This window comes from Cyprinus carpio, chromosome B16 (assembly GCF_018340385.1).
Source record: "Cyprinus carpio isolate SPL01 chromosome B16, ASM1834038v1, whole genome shotgun sequence".
In the NCBI taxonomy this organism is placed as follows: domain Eukaryota; kingdom Metazoa; phylum Chordata; class Actinopteri; order Cypriniformes; family Cyprinidae; genus Cyprinus; species Cyprinus carpio.
In genome coordinates, this window is record NC_056612.1 from 2,547,948 (window position 1) to 2,572,741 (window position 24,794).

The following is a 24,794-nucleotide window of genomic DNA, read 5'->3' on the forward strand; positions in this document are numbered from 1 at the left end:
CCTTTACAGATGACTGGTGGAAACTAGGTCTGTGAGCAGCCAACTCTTAAGAAAAACTGTCCAAGTATCTCTCGAGAGAATTACATGTGGTTTGTATTTTAAAAAGTAAATGAGAGGCTAAGGTATAGAAATATCTCGGCATCAGTGCTTCCACAATTATCAGACAAATGAACAGGAAAGACTATCACTCTTACTGGTCCGTTTCTAAAGGTGACTGACCGTAAACTGCCCCAATCTGCTCAATATGAAGAACTGAAAGGGATGCTTGTTGAATAATTATGTTGAAATATTATCTCTACTGACTATGTTTCAGACAAAATCTGGCAAGTTCAATTGTTTTACCCCACACATGAATAGCTAGAAAAACTCCAAAAGAAGCTAAAACATTAAGTACGTAAGTGTACAATAATCACTAAGCTCCAGCTCCCTCCGGGATGTCCTTTTCTTTTTCCAATATATAGTTTATTTGGTTTGCTCTCCAGTATTCTTGCCACTTGAATTGAACTCAGCTACCTGCTTTTGTAATTTCCCATCACATGCCATGTACATTTTTTGTTAGTCATACTGGTTCCTATCCAGTTCAAAATTAAATATATATAAATGCAAAGGGTAGTTTAAATGAACAAAAACAATAAGTTGGTCACATTAAGGTGAATGTGAATTAGCTGCATATAAAAGAGCCTTTGATACATGTGGCAAAATGAGCCCTGATAAGATTTCACAGTAGATGAGTGCCCCATTCTGTTTCTGCCGTACTTGCACTGCTTCAAAAAGGAAAAATGGACAAACTTATCACTGAGGCGAGCTTTTGGCGAGGTTTGTTTTAGCATACCAGAGCCTCAGGCCATAAAACTGAAAGGATAGGCATTGAATACATGTATCTAAAAACTCTGGATGACATGTAGCTCATTTCTTCTCTATGAACTACTCAAACCCCATATTAAAAATCCAAGCATAATGCAAACAATGTGTGTGAAATGTCTATCACAGAATATGAAGTGACAGAAATCCTCTGCTGTGTTTCCGTTGACTTAGGGTCACTAAGAACAAATATGTAAAATTAATAAGTAATGTGGCCATATTTAGCACTATAAAACAAAATTTAACTGTATTCTACAACCATGTGAATGAAGCATATGTCTCCAGTCAAACTGTTCACCAGGGCTGCCATTTGGAAAACTCTCTAATGGTCAATACACAAAAACCTGGAGTAAGAAGCACAAAAACAAGTTTTGCTACATATGGAGTTTATATACTGCTGGGAGGAAGCCAAAAAATACCTTCAAACTAGAACATCTAATTCTGCCAGTTAAACACCATAGCATTTTATCAGCTTCACCTAATGGGAGCCCTCAAGTATGACATGACAATGGCTCTACACAGTCATATTTTGATCAAAGAATATAATGCTGTTTCAAACATTTTACCCAATTTGGAAGGAAAAGATGCAATACCATATTACACTTACTGCTCCCCTCTGCTGTCTCAATGTTTCCATATATAATAATGCATCCAATTCAGTCAACTCATCAAAATCATGAGTGGGATTTTATGAACAAGTCAAAGGCTAGGACTAAAATACAGGAAAAAATTAACAAACACTGAGGTGCCGGGAATCATAATTAAACTAAACGAGGACAGCAAAAAGACCATTTAAGGAAAAACCAGGAACAAAGACGGGCAAAACACAACAAATCAGGTCCATGATCCTGACAATCATACGGGTTGGTGAGCAATAAGTTGTTGAGGATGCAGCAGACTACCACAATCAAAGATACTTTACCATGACTGCTTAGCATCACTCCATCACTGGGAACCAAACATCTGAATCATAAAGTGATTTAAAAATACAGAAAGCACACTCAAATACACCATAGGGCTGTGCATATGCCTAGTTATAATGCTCTATTCCCTTATTTGAATGAAAAACAGCTACAAAGATGAATAAAGACTAGTGTTTAGTGATCAAAATGAATTGAACTTCATTGGTGCAATCTACATCAAGATTAATTTACATAAAAAGGAGGCATGTTTGCTCTGAAACTGTTTGGGATTGACAGCTGCATTTACTAAATAATATAACTTCCAAATTGCAATGAACATACAGCAGGACACAGGGCAGATTCAGTAATGTCTGTATAAATGAGTAAAGTTGCTGCAATCAATGTACGGTCAATCAACCATCAAGTTACAAATTAGTAAACAAGACAGCCAAGAGAAAGGGGGAAAAAATAAGAGAGAGAGACAGACAAAAGAAAGAGGCAACCAGGAGTGGAAATTATTTTGTAAAATCATCTTTTGGAGTTTGGATTCCATTACAGAGATTACCAAACATAGAGCATAGTTTGACAGAAATCAAACAGAACGCAGTCTGGAATGAGGAATGATGAATGAGCATAAACTCAGGGATGCAGACAGTCAAACAGAGCAAGGTGCAATTCTGCATCTTTTGGATAAAACAATGTTTTGAGCTTTGGGGCAGATATGTGTGATTTGGTGGAGATGCTTTTTCTGCATCTTTGATGGATCTGATGTGGGCTGCAAAATAGAGATACAAGTCAAATCTGATGCTCAGATTCAGGATTGTTTTGGAGGGTTTGGAGAGAGTTCTGTTGCTATAGATTCAAATGTCAATATTTCTTGTAAGTGCTAAATCTCAATTTCTGTTTATTCTGCATTGTTATAATTACAGTTTTGCTGAATATTTACAGAATGCGTACAAGATGTTAGAGAACAAAACTGAAGGATGTTAATGTATCTAAGTAGTGTATCTTTGTAGCGAGCAGTGCTAACTGAGATCATGACAACTAATGACACAAACATGCTTACAGATTATAAACAAGGAGAGGACCAAGAACCGAACCTTGGGGGACACTTTGAGTTAGGAAAGCAGGAGGGCATTTGCACTTCTTTATAGAAAGAGGATACTGTCTTTTAGTGAGGTAGGAATAAAATCAGGTTTCTCTTGTGTGCTGACAAAACAACAGTTCAAATTTAAGATTTTGCATTTTAACTGTAATGGTTTAGGAAGAATCTTGCTGCTTTTATTCAGTTTGGTTCAGAGCATTTGTTCAACTTTATATTAGACATTAAGAAACAACATTAGAACATTTCCCTGTTTATATCACTCTAGTAGTCTTTGTTCACAGCATTATAGGCAGGTTGTCAGTCTGTGCATTGCTCAGAATACACAATGGTTGATCCTGCCTTGGCTTCTTTTGGAACTATTACTCCTGACCAAAAACAGACACAATAACCGGTCATAAAATGACTAAAGTGTGTCTAAAAAGTTAACCGTTAACTGCAATTACTGTTATCTCACTATTATCTGCAAATACAGCAATGCTGGCTAAGAGAATCTATATCAGATCATATTATGATGAAACACTTTAAACATTTACACCCCTACTATTTTCTACATCATATTACAAACAGTACATATAATAATATTTTACATGTATGAAGGTCATCACATATAGTAGTTGTCAAACTGCGTAGTTCCTACAACATATATTAACCAGATGCTTTGGTCATAAAAGATCAGGTAGTTAGTAGTTACTTTGGTTATAGAACTGGGTTCAGTAAGCTTACTATGTACAGTATTAACATCCGTATTCATCATACTCCAAATAGGAATGACGATCATATTCTGCAACTGTAGTGGGATGTTAGGACATGTAGAGGCATTTGGGTAACAATTCTGAAGGAGATGCTGGTGTCACTGTCTAGTCGTGTATGTAATCTGAGAGTTGGGAAACCATTCATTATAGGGAAAAATGAGCCTGTAGACTGTTCATCTAGCTCTCTCGTGCTTACGTGAGACTTTAAATTAATTAGCCAAACACATAAAAAGTTTAATGACTACCCATACATGTGCCGCCCACATGATGAGCCAGTTGCAGTTTGGTGACAACTAAATTATACAAATCCACAAAAAGATTTTCCATTGATGTCAGCCATCTTCAAGAGTGTAATCATTCAAGACACAAAATATGATTATTTTGACACCATTAACCAACATTTTAGAGAAGAAATATACAACAATGCATAATTAATGGTCTGAGAGCTGTTTACCAACCTGTCTGTGAGTGTTGAAATTCCTATTAAACACTTTCAGTAAAAGCAGTTCATTAAATCCTCTCTCGTTTGCATTTAAATCAATCTGCCCAGCCATTAGAGACTGGCTTTGGAACGGAAAATGCACGTCTGCCGTTAATTAGACCGCCGCTAATCTAAATGGAAGCGCTGGCAAACAGGTAGCAGAGCTAAAGTGCTCACTTTAATTATAATACAAAGCCAGGAGGGTACAAAAAACCTACTTATTTTACTTCATATATACCGACTTTGTTTTCTGCAGCATACCAAACCCCTAGTGTATGATAATGTCAATCTCCTATGATGGTATCGCTCTACTATCAGCTCTTTTGGCATGGAGATTAAACAAACGCATATAGTACAAAGCAGGCTTTTTATTGTACACTAAAACTAAAATGACACTTCTGGTATTGGTTCAAAAATATTTCTGTCAACTGAAATACAGTACTTGTCAAAAGTTTGGAAACACTGTACTTGTGTTTCTTTTTTTTTTTTTATTAAGTTTCTTATGCTCACCAAAGCTGCATTTATGTGTTCAAAAATACGCCCCCCCAAAAAAAAAAAAAAACTACAACAAAAAAATAAATAATCTTGTAAAATGCCATTCATTATAATTTAAAATAATAGTTTTGCCCATTGTAAAATATTTTAAAGTGTAATTTATTCCTGTGATGCAAAGATGAATTTTCAGCATCATTTACTCCAGTCATCAGTGTCACATGACCCTTCAGAAATCATTCTAATATGCTGATTTGCTGCTAAAAAAACAAACAAACAAACAAACAAACAAACATTTTGTATTATCATCAATGGAGAAACATGGTCTAAAGTCAATGGCTCAGTAGATTTTTTTTTTTATTTAAAGAGTGCGTTAGTATAGGCGGGTCCACAGCGTGCGTACACTCAGCTTATTACACACACAGGGAATGTCAGCAGCACACAAACATGCCAAATATTAAAAATTAAAGGATTGCAATGTAAAAGATTATAATTACGTAGGCTACATAAATATAAAAATGCCTTCATGTCATAATGGATAGTCATTGCATGTATAAGAATTAGGCTCGCACACGAGCAGCTCTGTTTCCTCTCTGGAGATGCGTTCAGTCTTTGCTCTTGCAAATTCCGCTGTGTAAATAGCAAATCCGCCATGGCATGACCGCAACTGGCTCTTAAAGGGAATGGGAGATGAGACTCTGATTGGTTTATTGCACGTTTTGCCCAAAACACACCCATTACTCATTAAGAGAAATAGGGACAACCTCTTTAGACCATGTGCCGGGCATGCAGACCGTTTTTCCCATCGTTAAACTAGCAAAAGTGGATTTGGACACACCCTAAGTGCACCTGCACCAAGCACTTTAAGCCTTCTACACACTGCACGATTTTAGCAGTTTTATATTTTAGCAACATGTCGCGTTGATTTCATGTCGCATTTTTACTGGTTGGTCAGTAAACGTGGGTCGTAACTGCAAACACACTGAGGGATGATTGTGCTGAATTTCTGACACTGCCAGAAAATTATCGTAGGCCGTCTTTGCTCACAAGACTGTGACAACGGCTGTCTTTGAACCTCTCTCACTGTATGACACAAGACCACCGATTAGGAGCCAAGATCACAGAAATTACCTTTCATATCTTTCATCTGGGACAGCCGAAAATCATGCAGTGTGTCTTGGGCTTTAGACCATGTGCTTAGATCGTTTAAATAGGGCCCAATAATGGCTTTAATATGTATGGGTATTGTCAGAGTCAAATATATATCAGATTTAATATATATCAGGTGCCAAACAGGAAATAATTATTTAAAAATCTACGGCTGAATAACAGCCGTGCCAATATACAGCCATATCTCATGTCTACTCTATATATATATTTATTTTTTTATTTACATAAGGTTTTACATAATTTTTGTTTTTGGTCTTAATTTAGATTTTTATTTTTCATTTCAATTTTTTTTGTAATATCAAATGTTGATTCCTCTATTTTTTTCTATCTATCTATCGATCTATCTACAGTTACAGTTATTTGAATTATACAAAAACAAAATAAAGAAGTTCATATGAAATAAAATAAAGCTAAACCCAAGAAAGAAAAAGCAAAGCTATAATAACCTTGGAATACACAAGTGTGGTTTCAATATGCAGCCCAATATCTCTGAAAAAGCATGCATATGGGAGAGGGTATGTGGCTTTATTGGGGATTGTGGGAAGAATGTTTACAGTGAATCTGTGCAGGCGGGTAGACAGCTCCTCGTTACCAGGTCTAGCTCGACGACAGGCCTCGTGTCTTAATTACCAATCCGCCTGTGAAAATGCCTGTGTTGTGAGCAGGCTGCCGGTCTGTCGTTATGCTAAGCAGCAAATATTCACCTGCTCTAGACCTGTGCACACAAACACACCATTTCTGCTGCCGCTAAAACACTTGCCCTCCTCCCACAGTTTCCATGGCAACTGTCATCACTTGGAGTGGGTGGTAGAGGGGAAAGTGGAGGGTTGTTTTGCTGGTTGTGATGGCTTCTAGGCATGCAATAACAGCATATGACTTAGTCATGGCAGACAGTGAGCATCAACTTTACCGGTATGAGAGGCACAACTGCTCCACTGTTCTTCTTCCAAATGTCAGCTCTGCCCATTTTAACCTGGCCAGAATTGGCATTTGATGCTTATTAGTTTAATGAAATTTCTGAAAATTACTCCCGGAAAAAAAAGGTTATAAATATATAATATTTATATATTCAATGTAAATTCACATGTAATCAGCTTAATGATAAATTGAGAGACAATAATCCACAATTCAACAAATAATAAGAAATCATCCAAATGTAAACAGGAGATATTTCCTCTGAAATATTAAGGATATATATATATATATATATATATACACAGTACAGGTCAAAAGTTTGGAAACATTACTATTTTTAATGTTTTTGAAAGAAGTCTCTTCTGCTCATCAAGCCTGCATTTATTTGATCAAAAATACAGAAAAAAAACAGTAATATTGTGAAATATTATTACAACTTAAAATAATAGTTTTCTATTTGAATATACTTTAAAAAAAATTATTTATTCCTGTGATGCAAAGCTGAATTTTCAGCATCATTACTCCAGCCTTCAGTGTCACATGTAACATCCAGTCTATCACATGATCATTTAGAAATCATTCTAATATTCTGATTTATTATGAGTGTTGGAAACAGTTCTGCTGTCTAATATATTTGATGAATAAAAGGTTAAAAAGAACTGCATTTATTCAAAATAAATAAATAAATAAAAACTCGAATAATTTAAATTTTCTTTACTATCACTTTTTATCAATTTAACACATCCTTGCTGAATTAAAGTATTGATTTTATTAAAAAAAAAGAAAGAAAAAAAAAAATACTGACCCCAAATTACTGACCAGTAGTGTATATTGTTATTACAAAATATTTATATTTTAAAACATAGTTTCTTTTTCTTTTTTTTTTTTTTTTTTACTTCTTATTCATCAAAGTATCCTAAAAAGTATCACATGTTCTGAAAAAAATATTAAGCAGCAGAACTGTTTCCAACTTTGATAATGAATCATCATATTAGAATGATTTCTCAAGGATCATGTGATAACGATCCTAAAAATTCAGCTTTGCATCACAGAAATAAATGATAATTTAAAGTATAATAAATTTAAAAACAATTATTTTAAATTGTAGTACGCTCACAATATTAAATTTTTTTCTGTATTTTTGATCAAATAAATGCAGGCTTGATGAGCAGAAGAAACTTCTTTCAAAAACATTAAAAATAGTAATGTTTCCAAACTTTTGACCTGTACTGTATATATATATATATATATATATATATATATATATATATATATATATATATATATATATATATTTATTTTTTTTTTTTTCTGAATTAAATGGCTGATCATACTGTTACACACAAAAACATATTACCCACAATTGTTATTTTTTTATTATTATTATTATTATTATTATTTTTTGCATAATACACCTCAAAGTAACAAAATCGCTGCTTTAAAGGGGTTGTGCAATGAGGAATCTTTTTTTTAATTATATTTATTTTTTTAATCTTTTAAGACTTAATAGGCTCTATAAAATATATAGTACATTTAAAAAAAAGGCATTTGTAAAATGGAGATCAAATAATGAAATAAATTGCTGGTAATTAAAAAAAAAAAAACGGCATTATAAGACATATAACATTGACTAATTATTTGTCCTGGAAATGTGTACGATTCCAGCTTCATTAAATGAGTACTGTTACTGTGAAACATTACAGCAGGGCTTGAAGTGAGCTGGTATGCAATTCTGCGTAAGGCTGTTCACAGTACAGGAATGATTATCACATACAGTACGGTGTTCTGTCCATTTGTCCTACGCTGTCAGATTTTCCTACCTCCCATTTAAACAGTGGGTAGTACAATTCGACAACGAAAAATGCTGTCGATAAAATTATGGTTTATTAACATCTACACATACCATAACCCTAAACCTACCCTTAGAGTAATGCAAATACAGTAATTATGTGTTATATTCGCGGTTGAAGCTAGAAGGGATACATTTACAGGAAACCAGCAATAAATATATTTTTTCTACCTATTAGATTGGGTTTTTATTAAAGTCTATCCCTATCCCAACCCTAAACCTACCCTTACAGTGATGCAGATACATGAAATATTGTTGTTTAGCATGAGAAAAAGGACACAATATTGCTGTGCGCATACGCAGTAAACACTGGTAGGAAAATCTGACGGGTAGGATAAAATGTCAGGACACCGGTATCTCTCCTAAACTGCCGGTATTCTCTTCTACTCTGCTCACGGGACATTCAGTCTCTCTCTAATGCTAGGACACAGGGTCTCTCTTTCTTACTCTTTCATTCTTTCATATGCAGTTTAAATCATGATTAAATTAAGATGTTGTGGTGTATCACCCTGTATTGAATCAAGACATTTGTATTGAGATGCATAGTTGATTGAAGCCCTTTTTTTTTCCAATTTCAAAACAAAACACTTCACAGATGAGGGCTGGAGTGTTTGTTCACAATCCACACTGGACTGTTAAACACTTATGATTGTTACATTTGCCATGCATGTTCATTTTAAACTAAGCCACAAAAATTAACAGTGCAACTTAATTTGAATTTATGTTTGTACAAATTTCTTGAGGAATATCAATGGAATTCACTGTGGATGATCCAAGCAATGTAACGCTAAATTTCTCCAAAGCTGTTTTGATGAAGAAATAAACTCATCTACATCTTGTGTGGCCTGAGGGTAGGAAAATGTTCAGCCTTTTTTTTTTTTTTTTAGGTGAACTATCCCTTTAAAGTTACTACAACATTTTTTTCTTTCTTTCTAGATAATGAACCCCATTTGTTTTTATTCCACAGCTGTAACCAATTTCTTCTTCATCATCTTTTTTACCAGTTTGGAGATGAACGTATGAAAGTGCATTTTTGCTAGTAGCACAACCTGATCTTGCCAATGGCAATGGACCTGACAATTGTTGTTGAAGAATGCAAGAAAAACACTAGTTAAAATAATTCATATTCACAGGAGCATATTTACTTATGAACTTACATGTTAGCGTTTGCTATTTAGAACAAATGCAAGCAGCATAGTAAATTTCAAGACTGTGGTAACTTTTTACTGCATGCTTTCAAGAAAGGGTACAAAAGATGTCACTAGTGTGGTACCTTATCAAAAGGTACACCTTTGTACCATATTTATCCTTAAAGCATCCTGCACAAAACCGGCCCAAAGCACACCAGTCTGCAAACATACACTATTTGAAGGTATAAAGCCTCCTAGTGGAGTATGCAAGCTTGTCTCCATTACTCGACAATATGCCCCACCTACAGTTTCAACATCTGATGCCCAACATCCCTCTGCCTTGGGATAGCAGATTTCTTGATCAGGATTTCCCACAGTTTGTCGGTCAATGACCGAAAACTAGGGCTGAACAATTAATTGCATTTGCGATAATATCACAATATGAAAAAAAAACAAAACAAAAAAAAAAAAAACACGATTTTTCAATTGCAGAGGCTGCAAGAGACACGAGAGAGTAAAGAGGTGTGTTCGACTGGACTTGGAGATCGATCAGTGTATGACATCAAAGTACAGTGAGAGAAAGCATAAGGAGACATCCGCTCTCTTATAGCTCTCACAGTACTTTGATGACACACACCGATGGGTCTAATCAGCCCTGCTCCAAGTTGAACGCATCTAAGCAGTCTTCAGAGGAAGCATCAAGTTGGTACGCTATAGTGTTGCCAAGTCCGCGTTTTGGGGAACCCCTCCATAAAACGTGTATTTTACCCCCTGGAATACTGGTGGACCCACCTCCGTGATGTTGGCACCCCATAAAAAGAAATAATCACCCAAACTATGGCATTCGTTTGTGCTACGTTTGTGCTGATTTGTGCTGCAAAAACGAACGTTTGTGCTGGTTTGGTGTTTGAGATATTAAACATTCTTTTTTTGACCATGTGACGTCACTCTCCACCCCATGTTGCCCAAATCGCTCCAAACCAGCGCAGTTTGTTTGTGCTCGATTTGTGCCAATTTGTGCCATTAAATCAAACACTGTATCTATTTTCCTTCCGTAGATATAACCAAAATATTTTCGGAGGCCGTGACGTCGCTCTCCACCCCAGTTTGTCTAAATCGCACAAAACTGGTCATTCGTTTGTGCTCGATTTGTGCCGGTTTGTGCTGTTCAAATTTACATTGTATCTATTTCCCATCCTCAAAAATAACAAATACAAAACGGGCCAGTGACGTCACTCTCCACCCCATGGCGTCTCCACCAATTCCATATCCAGTGTAGACAGCGTCACTGGGTTCTACTGTATTTTGCCGCTGCTCACGTCCGGTGAAGACACGGTGTTTAATGTTGTTGGTGAGGAGGAAAGCCTGTGTGTGTCCTACGCATTAGCGGACAGCATGAAACCCACAATAAATAAATGAATAACAGAGAGAATAGTAAAAATAAACGTTATTCGCTCTATGCTATTTTTCAATGTTGCAAGTGATGCAGGTGTTTTTTCCCTGTAGGTTTTTTAAATACATTTTTAGTGAAATTATTTGGCGCGACCAAAAAAGTTTGAGAACCACTGGTCTAAAGTTAACAGACAGCGTTTAAAAAGTGCAGTCCACATGTTTACATATGTTTATTACAGTGACTTTGAATTACCTATAGTAGTGTGGTAAAGCAAGATTTGTTTTTATATTTCTGCAATCTACTTTAGTTTTTGTGATTCGTATATTAATGTTTACACCAGGCTTATTTGTCAGTGCTTTATGTTGTCATAATTATTACATGCTTACAAAGTTGGAAGTTCAACAAATCAGTTAATATGCTACTGTGATGTCATTAATATCAATTCATCACATAATTTCATCGTAACATTAGCCTGGGCTACAGAAAAGAGCATTTATGTTTAATATATCTAATATTGTGTTGGTCATACTATACAATAAGTTATAGATTGTCTTTGCTGAATAATAGAACATAAAGAGCTTTAAAATTTAATTGCATATTAAATTGCAATCGCAATATTGGTATAAAAAAAAATGCAATTAGATTATTTTCCAGAATCATTCAGCCCTACCGAAAACCCTGTCCTGTTTGGCCAACACAACAGAACCAAGAGTTTGTTCCCAACATTGCACAGAACTTTTTGTAGCAAGTGAATTAAAAGGAATGCACAACTGTGATCCATCAGCATCAGATGATTAAAGGGGTCATATGATGTTACTAAAAAGAACATTATGTTGTGTATTTGGTGTAATGCAATATGTTTATGTGGTTTAAGGTTCAAAAAACACATTATTTTCCACATAATGTACATTATTGTTCCTCTATGCCCCGACTTTCTGAAACGTGTAGATTTTTACAAAGCTCATCATTCTGAAAAGCGAGATGTACGCTGATTGGCCAGCTATCCAGTATACTGTGATGAATACCTCAAGTGTGTGACGGAAATGTTACGCCCCTTAACATACTGTGATCCCGTCTTCTGGCATGACGAGAGAAAAAACAATAAAACCCATTACAAACGATGCATTTGTAGCATCCAGTGGGGACATAATTACTGATTATAATGACTTATACTTAGTTTTTACATGTTGTGTTCTGTATCGCGCTGCGTAAACATAAAACCATGTCTGCATTTGTGATCGGAGAAATGACAAACAACAAGCGCTACTCTGCACTGCTTAAAACTCGCATTTGAATCATCAGTGGCAAATTTTTTAAATATAAAAAATGTCCTTACAGGCTGTAAGTCAGAAGCGCCAGACTGTCCTTGCAAAATCAGAACTGCCTCACTTTATAGAACATCCTCTGTGCACAGAACCCATTTGTAGGCTACTCTGCAGGTTCAGGAAACAGTCCTACATAAAATGTGTCACACAGCATCACACACTGCGGGCTTGAGTGAGGAACGGCCGGCGGACTTGAAAACGGCGCGGATGGCGGGCTTGGGTAACCACATGTGGCGACCCCGAGCAGGACTCTGCTTCGTCCACGGTGAAAGACGTTCTGGTGATCCACAGCGTGAAGTTAAAGTATTTCCTCAGCGACCAGCACAGATCAGCTCTAGGCATGACAAAGCGGATATTGTCCTCTTTTGGAAGGCCAAACAAAGTAGTTTCGCTTTTACAACAAAACACACAGCATCTCCACAACATGGCGGCAGCAGCCATAACAATACTTCTTTCCTTGCGTGAACATTTGGGTGGCGTTGTGGAAATCTTCCCACACAGTGATGTAGACATGTGGGGGCATGTTAAAATGAGGCGTTTTAGGAGGGCGTGGACAAGTCTTTGCAACTTTACAGATCTTCTTTATGCACCAAGAGCTTGTAACACTCCAAAGAGAAAGGAAAAATTTAAATTGCATCATATGACCCCTTTAACTTCTAAACATTGCTCCAGCTGCAAGACAAAGAATCTGTCATTACCACTTTTCGGGGGCAGACCCAAGTGAGTTGTGCTAACACAAAACTAATGTCCAGAATATCAGTGCAGAATGACAGTAGTCATGTGGGAGTTAGACAATCATTAAACATACCCAGAGAGATGAACCCAGTTGCTGATGACATCAAGCTTAAAAGCATATGGAAAGCCTGTATGAACTCACATATATAATTCTGAATGGAGCGGGCATGGACTGTTGACAGACATGCTTTCATCTCCATTAAATGCAAATCAAGCTGAGAAAAGAAGTCCCCTGACAAGGAGTGAGTGAGCTTCTTTCCCTGTTCACTCTCAGATTTAAGAAGCCATAAAAGCCACAAATCCATGCGTTGTGTGCCAAAGACACTCCATTAAGAAAAACATGAAATTGGTTGGTTTTGTCCCCAAAGGTGGATCTAAAAATAAAATGCCTGTGACGAGGAATGATCTGGTTAAAAAAAAAAAAAAAAAAAAATCATCTTTTAGATCTACATTCAAAAACCAGTCTCCTGGGTGGACTTGAGATAACATCTGCTTCTGCTTGATCATTTGGAATAACGAATGTTCCAACACCTTGTTCAAGACCCCATGGTCGAGATCTGACATAATCCTTTTTTTCTTTTTTTTTTTTTTCGAAAAGGAAATAATGGACGTAAAACCATTTTGTCCACTGCTCTGGACAGACCTTTTTGATAACTCTTTTCATCAGTAGGAAATTAATTTCTTGGAACAGCATAAAGACTCAAATGACCACATATACCTAAATGTGCCTAAAGCAAGCGAGAACACAACTCTTTGCCAGACTGCCTCAGTGTGGTTCTTGTCCTAGAGTTCAATGCATAGTGACTGGCCGTCTGAGTGGGAGATGAAAGGAGAACAAGGTGGAAAATACTTTTTAAAGATCAAAGCTATGATCATACTGCTTAAAGAATATACAGTGACATGGATCTCAGGAGGACAGAATTCCAAAGGAAAACATTAAATATAAATAAAAAATACAGACATACAAATTTGAGTAGGCACTCAAAGTATGAAAAATGAATGTCATCTTTCTGTATAGTCTTCAGGTAATAGTCACACCTGGGCAGTGTTTCTGCAACATCAGCTACTTGAGCAGAGTCCTCAAAAGTGTCATGAAAGAAAAGACATCAAAACTGAACACATGTAAAAAAAAATGTAAGAAAAATAATAATAAAAAAAAAAAACACAAAATGATACATTTAAACATCCTTTTCTCAGGCAGAGAAAGAACTTTATTGATCATATACTGAATTAGTGTTGACAATAAACATGCTTCAGTCAGTATCTGTCCTACTCCCTTACAAACAACCCCTCTCTCATAGAAATATGACACCAGTAATACTTAAATACAACAATATAACAAAAAAACAATTTCAGGTCCAAATTAGGACACAACAACCTTTTATAAAGCAGTAAAAATTAAAGTGAAATTGAAGTGACATACAGCCAAGTATGGTGACCCATACGAATTCGTGCTCTGCATTTAACCCATCCAAAGTGCACACACACAGCAGTGATCACACACGCACTGTGAACACACACACACTGTGAACACACACCCGGAGCGATGGGCAGCCATTTATGCTGCGGCGCCCAGGGAGCAGTTGGGGGTTCAGTGCCTTGCTCAAGTCGTGGTATTGCCGGCCCGAGACTCGAACCCACAAACTTAGGGTTAGGAGTCAAACTCTCTAACCATTAGGCTGCTCCCTGCGCCAAAAACATGGCATCTGTGGTAAGGGTCCGAAGCCAAAAGACTTGTGGGACCGCATTTGTCCTGCTTCATTTCACAGACGACGAGTAGAGCTGATTTAGAATGACACAGGAGTCATTTATGACACTTATGAATCAACAACAACAGCATCATGCATCATTTTGCAACAGTTCTACATCACTGGACATGCACGCAACTCTCCAGTTTCGGTTTTCAATCCAATCCAGTATTTACATGTCCTCTTCAACAGATAAGAAAAAATTCAATTGGATTTGGATAATTCTTTCCAATTGATGCATATGACTTTTATTCGGACTGGGCTAATGGTCCAATTACAAATGGATTATTAGGGTCCAATGTAAATGCAACTAGTGATTGTGTGTGAATTGTATTTAGGCATGTGTTTAATTTTGACAAAGTTATTCCTATGTGTGAGTGTTGATGGTGTCTTGGTGTGTGTGCATGCACCCCAAAAGCATGTCTCCTCATGTCTGGATAAAGTGCTCGTCAAGCTTTCAGCCAGAAGTTCTTTAGTGCCATAGTAAACAGTTTATACAACAGCTATACTATAAATGAGTGGTGTGCTGTGACAAAACTATAATGGGAGCACTGATTTTGTTCTGTGAATTGGAGAGATAATCAACGGAACGGTTTATACTGCAAGCTCACCAGAGATATATCAACCTGCAGAGTCGCTCTGTGGCTACTACTGGGGTGTGCCTACCTTTTGCAAAAGCACAAACAGATACAAATATGAATTCAATTTTGCTGTTTTAAATTCAGTTCAAGCTTATGATGTTCTGGGGAGGGTGCCAGTATAGCATCATACAAGGCACTGTTTGTTGGAAGTGAACTGGTAAATCGGTAACCCCCAAGATATGTGCCATCTAACCTGTTATTTGGTCCTGGTTTCCATTGCGCCCTTTCTCCCTACTTCCCATAACCTTTATCCGGGTTTTTTTTTTTTTTTTTTCTAAACCAAGTAATTCCTAAAAACAGATTTTGTGCATAATTCCACTACTTGACATTAACTTTTCCATGAAGGGGCAATATATATATATATATATATATATATATATATATATATATATATATATATATATATATATATATATATATATTTGTAAGAGCAATTTTTATAATTAACATTAATTATACAGGTGCAACTAAAAAAATGTGAACATTTCAAAAAGTGAAATTTAATATATTCTAGATTCATTACATGTAAAGTAAAACATTCCAAAAGGTTAATCTTTTAAATTTTATATTTTTAATTTTTATGATTAGAGCTTATAGCTCATTAAAGTCTAAAATCCGGTATCTCAAAATATTAGAATTTTTACATTTGAGTTTCATTAAATGACCATCCCTACAGTATAAATTCTGGGTTCAGTTGTTCTTTGAAACCACAATAATAGGGAAGACTGCTGACTTGGCAGTGGTCCAGAAGGCAATCATTGACAGCCTCCACAAAGAGGACAAGTCACAGAAGGTCATTACTGAAAGGGGTGGCTGTTTACAGAGTGCTGTATCAAAGCATATTAAATGCAAAGTTGACTTGAAGGAAGAAATTGGGTAGGAAAAGGTGCACAAGCAACAAGGATGGCCGCAAGCTTGAGAATACTATCAAGCAAATCTGATTCAAACACTTAGGAGAGCTTCACAAGGAGTGGACTGAAGCTGGAGTCAGTGCATCAAGAGTCACCACGCTCAGACGTCTTCAGGAAAAGGGCTACCAAGCCACTTCTGAAACAGAAACAACATCAGAAGCATCTTACCTGGGCTACAGAGAAAATACCTGGACTGTTGCTCAGTGGTCAAAAAGTCCTCTTTCCAGATAAAAGTAAATTGTGCATTTCATTTGGAAATCAAGCTTTGGATTATTGAGGAAAAGTGGAGAGGCACAGAATCCAAGCTGCTTGAAGTCCAGTGTGAAGTTTCCAAAGTCAGTGATGATTTGGTGTGCCGTGACGTCTGCTGGTGTTGGTCCATTGTGTTTTATCAAGTCTAAAGTCAATGCAGCCATCCACCAGGAGATTTTGGAGGACTTTATGCTTCCAACTGCTGACAAGCTTTATGGAGATGCTGATTTCCTTTTCCAGCAGGACTTTAGCACCTCCCCACAGTGCCAAAACCACTTCCAAGTGGTTTGCTGACCATGATATTTCTGTGCTTGATTGGCCAGTCAACATGCCCATATGGGATATTTTCAAGAGAAAGATGAGGATTTTGTTGTTTAAGTTGAGAGAATCTGCGAGCATAAAGAATTCAGTCAGTGGGAGCAAACACTTAACAAAACTCAGGTGTTTCAGCGCAAACTAATCAAAATGTTTCTGATTGGCTATTGCATTCATACGCTCAACAGTTTGGTTATAATGCTCAAAGCCTCAAAAAACAATGTGTTAAAAACAATCTGATACTTTTTTTTAACCTTTATCTTGAATTTTGGGGTATTTTTGTTCATCTTGGAGGCATTTTTGCCACAAACCCCTGTCCATTTCTAACACTGCTACTTAGTAGTAGCAGTATCTGAGTACTATATTTTCTATATTTATTTAACAAAAATAATAATAATAATAATAATAAATAAATAAAAAATGAATCGCATGAATATACTTCAGTTTTCAGGCTCAGGAGTACAGTTCTCTACTCCTGCAGCAATGAAAACTGCCACAGATTCTCCGGAGCAGACATTAAAATCATTTTCTTTTACAAACTGTTCTAAAACACAATGTGCCAGACATATGCCATATGTTAAGAGGCATTCTTTCACGTGCATTTTCAAGGAAAATACTGTTCAATGTGTCAACGGCCAACGCAAACAGATCCTAGTTCACTTTACACACAGTGTTCTGTGTGAACCTCGATGAGAAATGAGTACTGCATCTCTCTTTTAAAATCTGCAAAAACTAACTTAATGCTGAAGTGCATCATTTTTTTTTTTTTTTTTAATACTTTTTTCAACCTCGCTTTAATATGCAAAAACAATTCAAACCATTTGTGGTTTAATTTTCCTGAGAAGTGTAAACAGTGTGGTGCTATCAAAACAATACTCTGTTTACATAAGCATCTCAACAAGAGGTTGCACTACAAATACAAATTATGCCTCACATTGACAGACTGGATTGTAAATTATCCGATGTGCTCTCTTTTTCTCCATCAGCAAAACATTCATTCAGTAATGCTCAGCGTATGTACTCACTCATATGACAAGAACTGTTGTGGCAGGACCGTTTTTCAGCCTTACCATGTGCTGTGGTGTGATTTCTTATTTTTATTTTTTATTTTTATTGCATTGAGCAAAGAATACACACTGCTCTTTTGTGATCTTGTCACCTGATTTGTACAATATCTCATTAAAAATACTCTACTGGACCCAAATACTCTCAGTACATCTTTCCCCTGCTCTCCTCTGCGACAAACTAAAAAACTCATTGTTAATCAGCAATATAGAACCAACATTTTAGTGTCCTATTTGTTGTTTTGTGACAGAACTTTAATGCATCAACAGGTAATTTCCTCTGTGACATTCTCATTTCTGGTGAGGATCTATTCACATCTCCAGGCTTGTAGAATAAACATCCTTCACCTCCCTGATTAGCTTCAATTTGCATATTACATTACTCCCACAACAGTCTGGGAGGGCCAAGACTTGAATCCTCTTATATGCAAGTACTTTGGGCAATTCATTTGTAAAGAATCAGAAGAAAAATATATCACGTTGGTTACCATTACAACATTCTTTTTACTTTCTAAATAATTAATTATACTTATGATCAAAGTTATTCCTTTGTCTTATATTAGCCATGCTCATGCCACTTTGATTGCTATATAATCTAATTATCTGGGCCGGCATCTCTGTCTTTTCCATCTTATAACCTATACCCTCTTATTTAAATGTCAGCACCATCTCTGACAGCACAAATTTAGTCTTCAATAAGGTTATTTGAACAGCTGTGTGTTCTATGTATTAGGCATTTTACTGTACAGTGGTTACTATAGCAACAAGAAAATAAGAAGACAGACAAAGTGCCATGATCCAAGCAGCAGAAAATGACAAGCTCTCTAAGAGCAGCAGTAGGAGGGGGTGATGTTGGGGTAAGTATGTGTGTGGTGGAGAGATCTCATTGTATGGATGTGTGTACTGGAGGATGACAGGGTAGTGTTACATGTATAGCTAGGTATAAATATGTAGGGTGATGTTAGGCTTCATATAAACGTTGGGGTTGATTGTTCTGGGGTCTCTGAACAGGCAATTGTGAGAGAAAAAAAGAATATGGAATATGAGAGAGGATGTGAAATAAATGAGGAGAAAAGGAAAAAGAAATAATGCATTGTGATTAAAGGAAAGGCACAACAAATAACAGAATGGTTAGGTTGTAACAGATACAGCTCTGATGCTAACTACCAATCAATCTCTAATGACCGCCTCAAACACCACCTTAAGTTTCCCATACCATTTTGTGCAATTAACTAAAATAACGGTTAAAACACTCTGTGTGCAATGCCAAGAAGTAGGCACGCTCAATGACATCATGTCTCTGAGCTCCACGAGCTAAACTGTGAGGTCTGCTGGTAATGACCACTTGTTTTTCCTGTCTCAGCGTCTACCAGACACCTCAGAGACATCTCGGATGCTGCAAAAATAGGCAAGATACTTGATATTCTCCCAGCTAACCACTGCAGAGATGGTCATTTTTTAAAGAACTGTTGTGCAAGCCTGCCACTGTCTTAAAAACACAGGGCTGAGGGGGCAGTAAAGCATTGTTTCAGCCAGAGAGAAGGTGTGATGATGCCTTATTATTCTACGACACATCTCCCCGCTTCATATCTCTCCATTTTTGCTTTGTTTGCTCTGCTGCTTGGGAAGTACAGCGAGGGCACTCAATTGATACGGTCCAAGGAAGCCAAGCTTCCTGTGGGGATACACGAGGATCACTTCCTTTTATACAGCCATTGATATTACACTCCTCACACCACTTGACCCATGACTCCTTCCTGTTCTCTACAATCCTCTAAATCTATTCTTCATCTCCTCACTCTTGTTTTAACAATTAAGTGCTCTTAGAAGTCTCCGTCTTTCCATTAATTCATGAATCTACAGGGAAGGGAATGTGAGAGAGAAAAAAAAGAACAATGTGATAGAGAAAAAACATGGTTGCGAAAAGAAGCGGCAGCTAATGTGAAGCTATATCTAAACAAACACTCAATATGTCTGTGAAGGATTTTATTCAGCCAGCAGAAGTCAAGAGGACTTAATTTTCACAGCTCACACTGGCTTGTTTGATATGAGGTACATGCTCTATTTAAGCAATTCACACCCTTAAAATCATCCTGGATGTTTCTCTCCTGGAAGTGTGAATTTGGGCCGAAAGAAAAAAGTGATGATGGCGCAAAACACCACCAAACCAACATGCTAAGAAATACACGCTTTATCACCAAAGTAAAAACATGGCCAATTCATCCATTGCAGGAATATCAACCATTTGCAATGTTACACCCCATGTATTATAGAGGACTACAGGAATGAGTCCCATAAAAAAACCCAGAAACATGTTAGCATTTGTCAACTTCCAGTTTCAATGTCCCCGAAGTCAAAGGGTTTTTTAAATGGGTTTTTGGTTAAATGCCTGAATTCAAGTCTGTGGTTAACACAAGCTCAAGACATTTACACATTTATTCTACAATGTAAAATACATCAGTAACACCGCACTTGTGAATTTGTAATAAAGACGGTTGCTTACAAGTGTCTAAAATTAAATGTCATCATGAAACAGCTAAACTCATCTACTGCCTAGTTTACTTACAGTATACTAGGCTCTTGTAAACAATTCTAATTAAACTTTCCAAATTGTAGTTTTTAAATAAAGATTGACAATAAATAAAGATTTGTTGAAAGCTTAGTGGCAGTGACGTCATGCCACCATGGTGCAGGTATTTTTTTTTTTTTTTTTTTTACCTTTTTTTTTTTTTATTATTATTTGTTATTACATCTTTGTTTCCAGGTGGAACGTTAAAGAACGTGACACACATCTTCAGGTAATCCTGTATAATTCAACCAGTCCTATGATTACGTCAAAACTCCTGAAGTGTTTCCAATTTTGTGTGCCATATGCATCAGACTTTCAGCCAACAGTCCATGGGCATGACATCTGTGGCTGAAACTACTAACCCTATAACTACCCCTAAACCTAACATTAACCCATGTACAGTAGTTAACTTTTATTACTTATATTACTTATCCTTGGTAACTGCACTGTAAGTGCACTTACTGTGAAACAAAGTGCAACCAGTGTTTCAAAGCAAATCATCAATCTTCTGTAGACTTCAATAGACTTGATCATCATTTTGCAGTCCTTAAGAGCTGGTATAACAGCAAGGGCAGGACATTACTGCTTACATTCTGTGTTCTTCACCGTTTGTCATGTGTACACACTTCCGTCCTGAAACTGTTGGCCTAGAAATGTGCGCACTGCAGAAAATGGATGTGTCTTAGTTGTACAATCATATTGATCGGTGAGACAAGACAAGTGCTGTATAAGAGAATGGCCTCATGGACTCTATCAAGCAGGATTTGGCTATACACATAAATTCAGAACAATCTGTAATTTGTTTTAGAACAGTATTATGGACAAGCAGTCTGGATGAAGGGTGAGGGAAGTCTATGTGAAATAAAGTCATCATTAAATGTGAGGGGCTTGCAACTGTGTTCCAGTCTTTATTTAACACACAGCTGACGTCTAAACAGTTTGTTAAATTACAATTATAGGCATATTACAGGCTCAGTTCTCTTGAGTAACCCAAGGTTAAGCAACGTCTTAACACCAGCCTTTTCTCAGGAAATAGAGTCTTGCAGAATCATGATGTATGACGATCCTCAAGCGCCAGACAACAGATGAAGCCGCTGACAACTTAAGGTTGGGATTAGCCAATTCCAAGTCCAGTGAGGCAAACAAAGTCTACCTGCCACCAGCAAATGTCCAATATTATTATAGCCAAAGGTGCATCCGTTACTATTTATTACCTGAGTGTGAAGGATTTCTCCTTTGGTCAGCTGCATGTCTCCAGTCAGCTCCTTGACAGCGATGCCCAGAGGCACCAATCGCTTACTTAAGTAATTAGTCATCTCAGCAGCCAGGGCCTTCATCGGAGCCACGTATAAAATCTATAGAAGCAGGAACGAGAGACAGGACATGCTCATGATAAATGAGAAAACACCACAGTACCATTTGTTCCCTGGCAACCAGTACAAATAACAAATTACAAAGAAATATGAAGCTGGCTGCTTAAAGCAAGAGTTTAATGGTGATGTATGAAGACTGTCTATCATCGTTGAAGATGGCATGTGTGTGAGTGAAAATTTGCTTCACGAGACAATGCATCCGTTTACATCTCCAAACTATGGTAAAACTTCTTGACACATATTTAATGCTCAAGTCTATCCTTGCTTGACATAAACTAAACAAACGCATTCAATCAGGTCGTGTTGTACCTGAGGCACAAGGACTGGTGCGGAAATGAGTTATTGGCTGCCAGAAAGCCAACAGCTCACTCAACAATATTGTCTCTGCGACTGTCTGTTTACCTTAAACTGATCCTTGCAGATGACTCCCCCAGGCTGCAGGTGTTGGCGGATCTCGTGCAGGATGGTGAGCATGGTGATGCTGGTTTTTCCGACACCGTTGGGTGCGTGGATGAGCAGGTTTTCATTAGTATTGTAAGCCGTCTCAAACACTATAGACTGAATTGCGTTCAACCTCTTAATGCCCTTGAACACCAACTGGCCAATCTGCAAACACACAAGGAACATTTCAATGGCCCATTGATAAGATCTTGGACTTGAGATCTCGAAATGGCATGAACCTGTTCAAGCCAAGACGATGAAGACTGTATGTGTAGCAGATGTGGTGTGGTTACATGTGTGATGGAGACACATATGGTCAAAGTGACAGGGCACCAGGAGCCAAAACTTAATGAAGCTGCTTTAATGTGCAGCTAATGAGAGACTCCGGTCTCCCACAAGGCAATCACCCGTAACTTTATCTAAACTAATCAATCACTGTAAGCCAGAGTCAAAAGATACTGAACCAAAGTAGTGTTGAAAGAAAAGATACTTTACTGATGCTGTCAGATCAAGTGCTTCTCTATGGGAGACTGTTGGGACTTTAATACCTTTATGAATGGCTGAGCGTGTACGGAGGTTCTTGGAAAAGGCCACCAGGACTATGGAGGGGAACTCTCTGAGCTGTCAATCAATCCGCCCACTCTGGCCAGCTCTGCAGTGAAATCACATTGATGGTGACAGCCATCCATCTCAACAGAGTTCTGGTAAGAGATGAAAAGCCACCTAGTACTTTAGCACTACTGCTGAGTGCGGTTATTTTCACTACCATCATCATTAGAGAGGGGAGTTACAAATGTATTATATCAAAAAGGGGCCAGGAAAGTACAAAAATCGAATCAAAGCACATTGAGTATAACAAATCTAGAACTGTTCTAATTATCTGTCTCTTTCCGTCTGCCGTCTCCAGTTTCTGCATCCCTTATTCCTTGGATCAGGGGATCAGGATTCATTAACAATGCTATCGGTCTCTTCTTTTACCGTTCTGCTCTGGCACGCTTTAAATTAAAAGAAAAAACAATTAGGCTGAGAGAGTTATTATAGGGCTCTGATCTGATTTAAAGTCAAGACTGAAAAGCCAAATGGAAGGGATTATTAATAGCTGAAATACGCTTCGAAGCACAGCAGTAAAGATGTGACTGTATAAGTATCTTCTGATAGATGGGCAGAAGAGCCATGGAATGTTCTGTGGCTGTGATTTTCATTAAAACAGTGAGGAGTTTGTCTTGCAGACTTGTATGCACATGTGTCATGCAGCAAAGCATTTGCAAATTATTTTAGTTTTAAAATTTGTCATTTTTGCAGGTATAACAGACAATGTAGGACTAAAATGTATTTTATCCATCGACAGCTCACAGTGTGAAAAGTAGCCGTTCCATATTCCCATCCTGAAACATCAACTGCACCCATTTTTTTTTTTTTTTTTGATGTTGGACTGGTCAGAAAGTTTACATTCAGAAACATGTTGATGCATTTCAATTGTCACAATTTTTATTTATTTATTATTTTTTTTAATCTATTACTTGGTAATAGACATTGTTATTATAATATTTTAGAGCAGTGGTTCTCAAACTGGGCTACAAAATGCTGAGCTTTGGCATTCATTTAATTCTACTACTACTCTATTTCTGACAAGCTAAATGCCTCTTCTAGTATAAAAACAGGAAAATGGGAGTGCTGCAAACGGTCAAATTACATAAAATTACCTCATCTTTTGCAGTCAGAACTGACTGCATCCACAAGAGCAGTGTGCGTATGAATGCCTGCAGAGTATGCTGCTTTAGCAAATCGCGCTGCTGTTCATTGAATCTTCAAAGTAGATTCGTAGCACTTACGCATGAGAAACAAATATTGACATGGACTGTACATAGAGATAGATTTAAGAAACTCTTTGATACAGACACACACCCTGTGCGAGTTATTGTTTTTCATGTTTAAAATATGTTAAAAAATATGTTCTAATTTTCCCTGAATATCCAAACGATTGCAACTCTGACATTTATTTAACGGTTCAGCGAAAAAGGTAATATGAACATTTTACATTTTAAATGTAGCCTACATTTTAAACAAAATATTGTCAATTACTGTTTATATTTACAATGAAATAATAATAGTTCAACCAGTTGAAATAATAATAATTCACGACTGAACTGGTGTGCGTCTCCAAGCAACAGTGGTGTTTCGTTAGCGAAGGAATCTGCAGCTTTGAACGATTCGGAGAGTCAAAAATAACCCATTCATAACTACAGCCATTTGCTTTGTTGCTGAATAAATGAATGACATGACGCTTTGCTCATTAAGAAAGTGACTTACCACCACCTACTGGTGATTTTAGTTTTAAATATTCAAGTATCACTTAGTTTTGCCATCATT

At 37.0% G+C, this 24,794-nt stretch overlaps 1 protein-coding gene across 1 annotated transcript in view; it reads right to left on the minus strand.

Moving 5' to 3' along the window:
* The window catches only part of LOC109094733 (activating signal cointegrator 1 complex subunit 3-like), a 154,284-nt gene that overhangs the window by 38,207 nt on the left and 91,283 nt on the right, over positions 1-24,794 (minus strand). The window contains exons 8-9 of the mRNA XM_042740349.1: positions 22,386-22,589; positions 21,825-21,965 (exon numbers count right to left, since the gene is read on the minus strand). Of these exons, the coding sequence (XP_042596283.1) occupies positions 21,825-21,965; positions 22,386-22,589 (345 nt within the window). The remainder of the gene's footprint in view (positions 1-21,824; positions 21,966-22,385; positions 22,590-24,794) is intronic.